This window comes from Telmatherina bonti (genome assembly GCF_933228915.1).
Source record: "Telmatherina bonti genome assembly, chromosome: 21".
NCBI lineage: Eukaryota > Metazoa > Chordata > Actinopteri > Atheriniformes > Telmatherinidae > Telmatherina > Telmatherina bonti.
The window spans coordinates 7,334,064-7,347,042 of NC_136630.1; the positions used below are offsets into that span (position 1 = coordinate 7,334,064).

The window sequence follows — 12,979 nt, forward strand, 5'->3', positions numbered from 1 at the left end:
CAGTCACTGGATATATTTATAACCATGCAGATTGTTTACAAATCCCAGAATGGTTTAGGACCAGAATACATCTGTGATATGTTCAGAGAATATAAACCAGGCAGAGCTCTTAGATCCAAACACTCGGGTCAACTAGTCCAGACCAGAGACCAGACCAGAGACCAGACCAGAGTCCAGACCAGAGACCAGACCAGAGTCCAGACCAGAGTCCAGACCACACTCCAGACCACAGTCCAGACCACAGTCCAGACCAGAGACCAGACCAGAGACCAGACCAGAGTCCAGACCAGAGACCAGACCAGAGACCAGACCAGAGTCCAGACCACAGTCCAGACCAGAGTCCAGACCACACTCCAGACCACACTCCAGACCACAGTCCAGACCACAGTCCAGACCAGAGACCAGACCAGAGACCAGACCAGAGACCAGACCAGAGACCAGACCAGAGACCAGACCAGAGTCCAGACCAGAGACCAGACCAGAGTCCAGACCACAGTCCAGACCACAGTCCAGACCAGAGTCCAGACCACAGTCCAGACCACACTCCAGACCACAGTCCAGACCACAGTCCAGACCAGAGACCAGACCAGAGACCAGACCAGAGTCCAGACCAGAGACCAGACCAGAGTCCAGACCAGAGTCCAGACCACAGTCCAGACCACAGTCCAGACCACAGTCCAGACCAGAGTCCAGACCAGAGTCCAGACCACAGTCCAGACCACAGTCCAGACCAGAGCCCAGAGCCCAGAGCCCAGAGTCCAGACCAGAGACCAGACCACAGTCCAGACCACAGTCCAGACCAGAGTCCAGACCAGAGACCAGACCAGAGTCCAGACCAGAGTCCAGACCAGAGTCCAGACCAGAGACCAGACCACAGTCCAGACCAGAGACCAGACCACAGTCCAGACCAGAGTCCAGACCAGAGTCCAGACCACAGTCCAGACCACAGTCCAGACCAGAGTCCAGACCAGAGCCCAGAGCCCAGAGTCCAGAGTCCAGACCAGAGACCAGACCACACTCCAGACCACAGTCCAGACCAGAGTCCAGACCAGAGACCAGACCAGAGACCAGACCAGAGTCCAGACCAGAGTCCAGACCACAGTCCAGACCAGAGACCAGACCAGAGTCCAGACCACAGTCCAGACCACAGTCCAGACCAGAGCCCAGAGCCCAGAGTCCAGAGTCCAGACCAGAGACCAGACCACACTCCAGACCACAGTCCAGACCAGAGTCCAGACCAGAGACCAGACCAGAGACCAGACCAGAGACCAGACCAGAGTCCAGACCAGAGTCCAGACCACAGTCCAGACCACAGTCCAGACCAGAGACCAGACCAGAGACCAGACCAGAGTCCAGACCATAGTCCAGACTAAATATGAAGAAGCAGCATTTAGCTGTGACACTGTGAACAAGTGGAACAAATTGAGATTAAACTTTCACCAAATGGAGAAACTTTTAAATCCGGGTAAAAAACATTTCTTTCCTCTTGATCCTATGCATGACATCTGCACAGCAACTTCTAATTATTTTTGCCTCTAATTATTTAGATATAATTTTTTATTTTATTGTGATTTTGCTATTTGTTTTCTTTTATGCTTTTTCCCCCCTCACACCAACTGTAATACTTTTAATGTGTCATGTAAAGCACTTTGAATTGTCTTGTACATAAAAGGTGTTATACAAATGAACTTGCTTTGCCTATTCAACTTTTGCTTTATGCATCGCATCACTTGCTAGTAAGCAAATAGAAATGTTTTGAATGAGTAAAGTGGCTAATTCAGCATAGACACACAACACAACATAATCAGAGGCAGAGCGGAAATAAATAACGAGACATGAAACAATAAAGATAGAGCTCAGAGTACAGGCAGGATGCAAGATGGATGCTGGATAAGCTGTCGACTTGGGGGAACTTTGTTTCTGCGGTGCGTCTTTAAGCAAGGTGGTCTTTGTTTTATTACTGCTTATACTGAACTTTGTTTAACTTTCACATCAGCAAAATTCAATCAGGCAAAGCTGATAACAGTCAAGTAAAGCTGGGTTTATACTTGAGCGGCGTCTGCATAAGGTCTGTTACGGCATCACCCATGTGATTGGTCGGTTTTTAATATTTTGCGTCCAGACTTCTGGAACATCTTGCAGAATTTTCGAGGTATTCTTGGAAGAGAAACTGCAGCGCGGCACCATTACCCTACAGGTTCAAGTGTAAATCCAGCTCAACATGGATTTGTTTCCAAGTCCACTGACAGAAAGAGTAAAAGGTCTGAATTGTTTGTTAAATGGGATATTTTCATCAAACACTGTAGAGAAAAATGAAAAGAATTACTTTTCATTTTGTCTTAAATAAAAGAAAATGTGGAAAACTTTCCATCAAAGCTGTAACAAAAATAATATTGGAATTGATGGTCTAAATGTGAACTTCCTTATGCATGAAGAAGCATGTTTTCAGGTTTTTTACGGCTGATTTTAGTCCACTTCAAGTCACTATCGTAATGTCTGTATATCAAATACAAGTAAGCTCTATTAAAACAGTTTGCATTGCAGCTTCATGTGATTAATGCTGCAGTGCAATAAAGTCTGTAGACTGTTAATTTTAGCCTAAATTGGTGACTGTCAGATTTGATGTCCGTTAAAGGAGGTGTTTCATGTATCAGTGCGACCTGTTTTCTCTCATATTTGTCTGATTTTGTTCCTGATGAAGGCTGACATTGTACAGGGGGCTTTGAGTCGCAACAAAAGAATAAGGAACAGAAAATGACGACAGAAAAGAAGAGAGACAAAAGAACGGAGCACAAAAGGACAGAAAACAGCAGAAAACAACAGCAGAGAGGACAAACATGAGCCGAGAAGAAAGCGGAGAAGTGAAAGAATCGCAGCTCCGCTAAGCTGGCAAGTTGGAGGACAACCAGAAGAAGACGGCGAAGGACGAGAGGCAGAGGAGTGGTGAGTAGACAGGGGGATTATGGCTGCAGGCTGCTCCCCCATGGCGTGGGGGGTTGTGATGCTGCATGCAGATGAGGTGCCACACAGGCGGCAGTGCTGCCAGGTCCTGGCTCTCTCACAGAGCCCATTCTCCTCCGTGTCCCCCTGGCCTCCCCCGGCCCCAGGCACCCCGCTGGGCCCAGCGCTTTACAACCCCAGAGTAGCACTGCAACCAGGCATTCAACACCAGGCCCCGCGCCACTTCTCATGCACATGCAGCCATATAGTGGGGCTATACCTCATTCACAAACCCATCAACAACAGACACACAAACTACGACGAAAAGAAACGATGAGAAATGGGTCTCTACCACCGCCATTCACTCTGAGCACAACAGGCCTGAACCAAAACACTCGCTAATAACCATACACTCACACACATGCCAGTTGCAGCCAAAGACCTCCAACAATTCCTCGCAAGACCTTGTGTTGGCGTCCATAAGATCTGCTGCCCTCTTTCTGCCGCCTGAGGCCTGACAACGCCGCAGTGAGCTGGAATTAAAGAAGCCACCGCAAAGTTTTCTGCATTACCTTTGGAGGCGGTTTCTTCAGCAGCACCAGCAGGGCTTGTAGCACCAGGTTGGAGAAGCGAGGCCCGATGGGGACATAGTCTGACGAGACAGAACGTACGAGTTAAAGTAGGCAGTTCCTTCAACTCAGCAGGAGATACTTCGCTTTCCGAGAGGCGTCGGGGGTCTTACCCAACAAGCGCTCGATGTCATCCACAACCACACAGCTCAGCTGGGATTTGTAAGCATCTTCAAAAATCTGGCGGAAGCAGAAGTACAAACCAGCTCAGGAAAAACTAGCCTCAACATTATGAATTATACTTTGAACGTTATAAATGAGTACCTTAATGTAGTGCTATGTAACTTTTTTGACCTGTATTGATGGCACAGTAAGAACCATTGTGTACATTCCTGGAACTGTTATAAGGCTTAAAAAAAAAAAAAAAAAAAAAAATCACATTTTTACAACTTTACGATTTTTACCAGGGCGAATTTACGACTTTTTCTTCCATGACGTGATAAACTGAGTTTTGCTTTACGCTCCGTGTCACATGCTAGCAACTTTATATCCGCACACTGAACATTATGAGAAAAAGAGTTAACATCAGGTTGACTTTTACAAGCAGGAGAGAGCTCAGAGAAGAGGCAGGATGCAAGGTGGATGCTGATTTAGCTAAATCTCAGTGTATTGTTCTTTTATTTCCCCGTCTGATAAAGATCCAGTTTTTTTTTTTTTTTTTTTACCTCGTTATCAAGTTTAAAAGATGGTTACTTGTTTTTATGACATATGAGCAAAATTGCATATAAATATCCTGGCTGGAGATTTCAGAAAGGTGAGCATTTGAAGATGCATACAGACGTAGAAGGTTTGGAGGTAATTTCATGGGTGAAGCTAACAAACTATTACAGGTTTGCACAAGTTCAGTGGATCCAACAGCTGAAGCAAAGAGCTGTTTGGGGTAGCACTGCATACAATGACAGGACAAAACCGGATATCACAAGACTTTATGTCTAAACTACAATGGAAAGAGGACTTAGTTTAGGGCCCATTTAGAAGAAAAAAACCCCACCAAAGTCTAGAATCTTGTTTCTTCTTAAAGCTAGTTTGGAAACTTGAAACAAAAACAGCTGTTTTGCAGTTAGTTTTAAAGTCGGATGCTAATCTAACTATTCGCCACAGAGAAAACATAAGAAGCGATCTGCAAGTCAGCTGGTCAGTTTGTTTTTTGCTCTTAACTTCAATCGCTGCACTCCTGGTGTACGAAAGACACGAGTCAGCCCAGCGAGAGAGAGAAAAAAAAAGAAGCAGTTTTAAAGCTGCTAAAAGTTGATCGAGTTCTGCACAAGCTGCCAAACAATCAGTTTCTTTAAATCAGGTGTGATGGAGCAGTGAAGGATAGTGGCCTTCCAGGACTGGGACTGGAACATCTCTGGCTTACAGAGGACAGGACGGTATCTGATGGCCGGTGGAACCAATTTTGTTTTTCCATATTTAATATTCATTGCATTATATGAAAAGATTCCAAATCACTAAATGAGGTGTATGAACTAAGACATTTTAAGGATGTGTGATTAATTTTTCTTTTTTTAATCAAATGGAATCAAATCAGTTTATTTATAAAGCCCTTTTAACACTGGCTATAGCTAAGCCAAGTGCTGTACAATATACCAGTTAGCAGCACAAACACATAAAATGTATCAAATCTAATAAAGTGAGAAAATTAAATAGAAGACTCACTGGGAACAAATAAAAAAACAAAATAAAAGCACATAGAAGCAAATAAGATCACTTCTCAGGTGAGGTTAAAGCCGATGAGGAGTATAAACGAGTCTTAAGAAAAGTTTTAGTACAAAAACTTCAAAATGTTCCATTCAGAGGAGCAAAGACCAGAAGATTAAGAGGTGCAGAAGTGGGACTTAATGTGTCCCGTATCACTAAACTGAAATGACATATTTAAAGCAGGTTTACATTGATTTTTAAATAAAAGCTAGAAATAAAAGCTAGTCCCAAACCACAAAAAGCAGGATGCACGGTTGGTGATCATGTGTTATATATTTTAGCAACAGCTTTTAAACTGCAAGATGACCTGCTGAATACCTGAATACTAAAAGCTGCCACATAGTGAGCGCTACCTTTTTGATGGCTTGGCACTTGGCAATTTCCGAGAATCCGATCATCTTGTCGGGGGAGCAGATCTTGATGAAGGGGAATTGTGAATCTTCTGAAATTTTAGCTGCGAGCGCCGTCTTCCCACTGTTAGGTGGGCCTGATGAAGGAAAACAAGCAAATCTATTGGCTGGTTTACTCAAGTTACCGTCTGTATTTTTAAAGATTAAATGTTCATCTGCCTCTTTGTTTCGGTCAAAACACACTGCTTTTAATGCGTGGTTATTGTGAGTGTCCTACCTTCTAGCAGCACAGAAACGAGCGGCGTGCGGTCACTGTTCTTTGTCTGCTGCACCAGCAGCTCTCCGTCCTCCAGGACCGCCGACACCGGGTCGCCCCACCGGATTATACCGTTCATGATGTAGCTAGCGTAGTCTTCTTGGTTGGTTCCAAAGGCCTAAAGTAGAGAAAAAAGAAACGCAAGATCATCAACAACAACATGAATAAAAGCTAAACTGTATGAAACAGAAGTCTGATAAATATTTTAGAAGAGTTTAACAAACTTTAACATGTAAACATGCAAGTCTGACCATAAATTCAGCCTTCAAAATCATCCAAACCATCCTTTCTATACTACAACGGGCTTTTAAAAGGTTACGTGGCAGCTTCCCAAAGGTTACCCTGAAGTGTTCTTTTGTTAATAAAACTTAGTTCTTACACAAAAAAAAAATAAATAAATGTTTTTTTCTGGTTAAGATTGCTTTCATTTGTATTTTTAAGTAGAATCGGCTCTTCTGAAACAGATGCAGGAGGGTGGGAACCTCAAACTGTTTATTGCGTCAGGTCTTTGCATTATAATGCGCTGATAATTGTTACGTACATTCCTACAGCCGCCATCATGCAGACTTTTATTCGCTTGGGAGAGCTCGGAGAAGAGACAGGACGCAAGCTAAGTTTTTGCTAAGTGAAATGAATGAAATGAAAAATGAAATTAAATGAAAAATACTTCATTAATCCCCAAAGGGAAATCCAAAATTGTAGTATATAATAATTAACTAGAGGAGGTCTTGTTCCGGAGGCTGATGGCTGCTGGCAGGAATGATCTTCTGTATCTTTCAGTCTTACATCGGACCTGAAGAAGCCTCTCACTGAACACACTTTGTTGTTTCTTCACTGTGTTGTGGAGAGGGTGTGAAGAATCCTCCATCATCTTCATCAGCTTGTGCAGCATTCTTCTTTGGACAATCAGCTCCAGCGGCTCCAGACTTACTCCAAGAACAGAAGCAGCTTTCTGGATCAGTTTGTTGATTCTCTTCAAGTCTCTGGTTCTGATGCTACTACCCCAGCAGATGCTGCAAAGCTGACTGCACTCTTCACAACAGACTTATAGGAGATATGCAACGTCTTGGTGCAGACGTTAAACCATCTCAGCTTCCTTTGGAAGTACAGTCTGCTCTGACCTTTCTTGTAGATGTATTATAGATTATAACTATATTATAATTTATGGATTATAGATGTAAGTGGTTCCAAAGTGTGAAAATGTGTCAAATTGTGTGTTCTCCATCTCTTCCTGGTAGACGTTTTTGACTCTCAAACGACAGAAACAATGTGCATGCTCAGGTACTTACAGGTTTGATGTCACTGTTAAGCGAAGCCATGAAGTCGAGTCTGTTGACTTGCAGCCTCTCAGTCGTCTGAATGTCCACCTCCACGGTGTTGCTGGCCTGCAACAACAACACACACACACTCAGAAACAGCAGATACTCCATGCCATATTGAAAGCTGCTACGTGAATTACTGCACATTTAGATTGCACAATGTGTCAGGAGACAATGTTTTCCCTCAGACCAGAAAGGTCAGGCAGAGATGGAGGGAGGGAAGAGTAAGTGCTTAGAGGAGGGAAGGAAAACGTCACAGCCATCAGACATGTGTACGGCCCTTGTCCGTCATTTATCATCACCCTGTAATATCTGCAGCTCGGCGTGTGTGCTCATCTGCGGGGGCAGAACACTTAACAGATGAGAACTTCACCTTATCTGTGTGTCCTGCTGAGCCGTGTAGATTTGAGCCAGTGCACCTGATAAAACACTTAAGTCAGAGCACACACACACACACACACACAGATAAAATCCAACCTGTTTCACCTGGGTGGCTGGCCATGTATCCCCACCAGGTGTTACTTATTATACTCTGGTTTAGTACTTTTCCAGCACACACAAAAACAAGAGATCATGAGCACGGAGAAAGGTTTTAAAAGCTGGCTGAGGACTCTGACCTTGATGTGTCTGTTCATGGCGGTGGACTGCGCCGCCCTGACCAGACCCTCCAGCTCAGCGCCGCTGAAGTTCTTCGTCTCCACAGCCAGCTCCTTAATGTCCACGTCGCCACACAGCAGGTTGTACTGACGCATCTTGGCTGTGTGGATGTTGAGTATCTGAATTCGTCCCTTTTCATCCGGTAACCCTTTCAGGAAAGACAGGAAACAACACGCTTAAGGTGACATTTGTAGTGCATAATGTTCTGATGCTGGAGTGTTTTTATGTTTTAGGAGCTTTTAAACTGAAATTCTGATCAGCTTGGTTCGGGTTTCCTTTTGGAAATTTTGTGTTCCTGTTTATAAATCAGTTTTTTGTTTATTGTAATTATATTAATGTCACCATTGCATTACTGTCACTGACACCAAAAATGTTTAAAAAAAAATAAATAAATAAATAAAATAAAAATTAAAAAAAGGTGCATTTTATCACAGTACCACCTCAGTCAAATCAATACTGTGGTGCTTATCTCACATTTCACTACAGTTTACTACAGTTGTGCTCATATTCATTCATACATTATTCGTAAAATAAGCTGAAATTGACTGAAGCAATAAAAAATAAAAAAAATATGAAAATCATTACATTATTTTCTAATTCTGGTTCAATAGAAATATTTTTTAAACAGCAAACAAATCAGATAATTTATTACATGTTCCATCAGTCATAAAGTAATATTTAGCTGAACAATCCTTTAATGTTTCCGCTCCAATCAGATGTTTTCTGTTCCTCTCAGTCAGACTTCTGCACCTGCTGACAGGTATTTTGTCCCACTGTTCAACAGAAAAGTGCTCTAATTTGTCCAGGACCAATTTGTTTGTTTGGTTTTGTTTTTCCTTTTTTTTCAACTCAATTAAATGAAAAAACATGGTCTTATATTACTAAATTATATTTTTGCAAATTTTTATTTATTGTTCCTTTTTTAAGTCTCCAGTTATTTGAGTGACTGTTGTAATTTCAGCTTTTTCTTTAATGAAAGGGGATGAATACATATGAGCACAACTTACTGGGAAAGTCTGGGAAAGTCCTGAGCAGAAACTTTCTATAAAAGACTGCCAAAGTCTAACATCAGATATTAAAATGATATGAAAGAAAGTCCAATTTCTACTGAAATAAACCAGAAGTTTCCACCAGAACATTTCCGGCTTCAAGACCTCTGCACTGAAGAAGTATCAACATCTCTCATGAACTGCTGAGTTTCTTCAGTTTCTCCACAAATTATTCATGGCATCATTAGGTCGATTCACATCTTCTAACCGATTGTTCTGCTGATGATTTTTAAACCAAACACTTTATCAGGTTCACCTGCTCACATGTCCGTTAGCTCCAATATCTAATCTGCCAATCACATGGCAGCAACACAATGCATTCAGTCATGCAGACTTAAAACGGAGCATCAGGGGGAGGAAAACAGGAAATTTAAATGACTATGTAGGCGGCATGTTGGCCTGAATAATTCACAACTTTTTCACACGCTATCATCTCAAACAATAACAAACATTAGTGTAGATCACCCGTTGATCTACACCAGGGGTGGGCAACTCTGGTCCTCGAGGGTCCTGAAAAGGTTGGGAGTTTTCTTGCTGCAGATCTCATCATGGATGTGAAGCAACTGTGTGATGTTTCATGTCAACATGGAGCAGAATCTCTGAGGAATCTTTCCAACACCATGTAGGATCTATGACACTAAGAACTGAGGCAGTTTCAGAAGGAAAAAAGAAGCCCAACGTGGTAATAGTTAGCTGACCTAATGAAGCATCGGCTAAACATAACAAGCCGAAGACAGCAAGATGCTGAGCATGTGTCTGCTATGTTTGCATACAAAGAGAAGTCAACCGAGCTCCACCCAAAAAAAGAGGACGACTGAGGAATCGTTTTGTCTCTTGTAGCGTTGCTCTGATTCTGTTCTCATGTCCTGCCGGGTTTACCAGGCTAACATTGCCAAACGGGTCTAAAAGTCTAGAGGATTGTCAACGTCTGAGGAAGCAGCAGATGTGAAGTCTCACCGTTCTCCTGCAGCCTGGAATTAAACTGTTAATGTCTGGTGATGTCGTTTATCGCAAAATTCAACAAAAATGTTCAACACTGAGCAAAGAACACCGACCTGACGCGTAGTTTTAGACTAATTACTTCAACAAGTCATCATTAATAAGAAATAAATCCACTTTGCAGCTTTATGGAATAAACACCAGTGTGAAACTTTTATTTATGTGTTCTTACCAATCTCCATTTTCACCTCCAGCCTTCCTGGCCTCAACAAGGCCTCGTCGATGAGGTCGGGCCTGTTGGTCATACCTGGAGGAGACACAGATGGCCGCATAGCAGGGAGGAAACGAGACGGAGTGCAGGTGTTTGAGAGTTTATGTTAGTGTCTAAGCATTCGCACCTATGACCAAGATGTTGTTGAGCTGCTCCACTCCGTCTATCTTGGACAGCAGCTGGTTGACCACCGTGTCGTGGACCCCCGTGCTGCCTGCCATGCTGCCACGCTGCTTGCAGATTGCATCAATCTCATCAAATATGATGATATGAAGGCCGCTGTTGGCACCGAGCTGTACGGAGACAGAAGAGGAGGAAGATTAATGTGTGAACTGTAAATAAGCTGTCTGCTAGTATCTTTTCCCATCTGCTCCTGCTAGCAGGGAGGTCCTCTCCTCTTCCAAATGTCAAATAAATCCATTTTCTCTCATATGAATCATGTTGGAAAGTGGGGTTTTGCAGTCGATGGTGGTTTAGATGATTTTTTTTTTTTTTTTATCTTGTAGTCTAATAATGATCTGAATAAAAGCTGTTTAGGATTTACGCCTTACATGGAAATATTTAAAGTTTGCTGTTTAAGTATTTCAGTCACTATATGGAACAAAATGGACAGTTTGGTAAGAAAATTTATAATAATCCGTCTCAGACATGATGTTTTAACATGCATTCTGACATTAATGCAACAATATTTTACATGAGTAGAGGTCACACTGGACACTAGTCAGCTGCTGAAACCAGGAAATGGCTGCTCGTAAAAAGGCCAATTTGCATTTTTATTTACATCTAATACCTTTAAAGGAATGAGTGTGAGTGTGAGTCTCTGTGTGACCCTGCGATGGACTGGCGAGCTGTCCAGGGTGTACCCTGCCTTTCGCCCAAAGCCAGCTGGGATAGGCTCCAGCTTCCCCGCGACCCTGAATTGGATTAAGTGGTTCAGAAAATGAATAAATGAATACCTTTAAAGGTGATTTATCCAACCATTCTCATGAGTTTTATGTCTTTAAAAAAAACAAAAGGCTAATAAATAGGGATGTTTGATATGGATCTCCGATATATAACAATTTAGTCAAACTCTTAATTCTGATACCGATATCAACTGATACCAATATTTTTGGAGCAAGTTGTTCAAAACAAGCAAAAACAGCAGGAGGCAGAGCCTTTGGTTATCAGGGCCCTCTCTTATGGAATAAGCTCCCAGTTAGTGTTAGGGAAGCAGACACCCTCCCCACCTTTAAGACTAGGCTGAAGACTTATCTTTTTGATAAGTCCTATAGCTAGGGATGGTTAGCATCCCTTAGTTATGCTGCTATAGGTTTAGACTGCTGAGGGACATTTCCTGATACACTGAGCTTCTTTCTCTCTCTCTTATTCCCCCAATCCTCATTCATTAACATGTATGTCTCCTGACTCAGCAGTTCCTGTTGTCTGTTGTCTTTCTGTCCTCTTCCCCCCACACAGCAGAGGCAGATGGCTGCCTGTCCTTGAGCCGGGTTCTGCCGGAGGTTTCCTTCCTGTTAAAAGGGAGTTTTTTCCTTCCCACTGTCGCCGTGTGCTTGCTCAGGATGGGAGATTGAGTTGGACTCAACTCAATCTGTTGGTTTCCTTATATAGGCTGTTATGAATTGGCCTTCATTATGTTTTCTTCCCTGTCTATAAAGCATCTTGAGATGGTGTTGCCGTGATTTGACGCTATATAAATAAAGTTGAACTGAATTGAATCTGGAAAACTATACATGACATTTCACATATTTATGAGTTAGAGGACAGTTTGATTTATTATATCTGCATGTTATGTGAAAGTTATGTCAATAAGAAGTAAAAATCAATACAGATAAGATATTGCATTTTAATCATGAAAACCTGCAGGACTGTGGACAGCTGGACACCCCTGCTTTAGATTCTTATTCACCATACGATGAAAGCTACAACTTCCACCTGAATGTTGACATGAATAAGGATTTATTTTATACAGTCCTGAGCATTAATCTAACAAAGTGAGCAGATACTAAAAGATTTTTTAATAATAAATAAAGTTTTAATTGCTGGTAATAACTGGTGCAGACTGGCTGACATACAAGGATTTCCTCTGAGACAGAGGTATTTAATTCGGTCCGAGGACGGCAGCCGTCCAGCAGCTTTTCCACGTTTTTCTGCTTCAGCACACCTCAATCAAACTAAATGGATTCAACAGCCAATCAGGTTCAGCACAAAGACTCGGTGGAGCAAGGAGACATGGAAAAACCTGCTGGATGGGGGACCGCTAAGGACCAAACTGAATACCTCTACCCTTGGATTTCTAGAGATTGGTCCAAATAACAGAGAAAATATCCAGCAAGCAGCAGTTTTCTGGACATGAGCACAGTGAGCCAGCTTCTGATGGACGTTCCCATCATGTCATGACTGCTTTCTGAACATGACAATGAGGTTGTTGTACTCCAAAGGTCAGAAGAGTCATGAGGGGTGAGAAAATCAAATCAAAATCGGGATTTTTTGCTTCACTATTTTAAAAATAGATTTTTTTTTCAAAATAAACCTAATTTACTATGAAGTTTTTGTAATTTTTGTTGTCTTTATTGATTTTTTTTTACTTGTCTTCTTGGACATTATAGCAGCAGAATGATGGTCTGGCTACTGTGTTGTTTTTTCCTCATTTGAAATGAGGAAAAATGATGAGAAAAAAAAGTTTTATACTTTTTTTTTGTTTTTTTTTTAATCCACAAAAATCAGCAATATCGAAGAATTGTGAGAATCGCAATTTAAATCAAATCGGCACCCAAAAAAATCTGAATCGAATCGAAACGAAAGCAT

At 42.1% G+C, this 12,979-nt stretch overlaps 1 protein-coding gene across 2 annotated transcripts in view; it reads right to left on the reverse strand.

Moving 5' to 3' along the window:
• Positions 1 to 12,979, reverse strand: part of LOC306771771 (vesicle-fusing ATPase-like) — a gene marked incomplete at its 3' end in the record, with an annotated part of 50,051 nt that overhangs the window by 14,686 nt on the left and 22,386 nt on the right. For both annotated transcript variants that reach the window (XM_079261087.1, XM_079261088.1), the window contains exons 10-17: positions 10,299 to 10,464; positions 10,133 to 10,207; positions 7,873 to 8,060; positions 7,226 to 7,321; positions 5,898 to 6,054; positions 5,624 to 5,757; positions 3,683 to 3,749; positions 3,513 to 3,592 (exon numbers count right to left, since the gene is read on the reverse strand). In XM_079261087.1, coding sequence (XP_079117213.1) covers positions 3,513 to 3,592; positions 3,683 to 3,749; positions 5,624 to 5,757; positions 5,898 to 6,054; positions 7,226 to 7,321; positions 7,873 to 8,060; positions 10,133 to 10,207; positions 10,299 to 10,464 — 963 coding nt within the window. The remainder of the gene's footprint in view (positions 1 to 3,512; positions 3,593 to 3,682; positions 3,750 to 5,623; positions 5,758 to 5,897; positions 6,055 to 7,225; positions 7,322 to 7,872; positions 8,061 to 10,132; positions 10,208 to 10,298; positions 10,465 to 12,979) is intronic.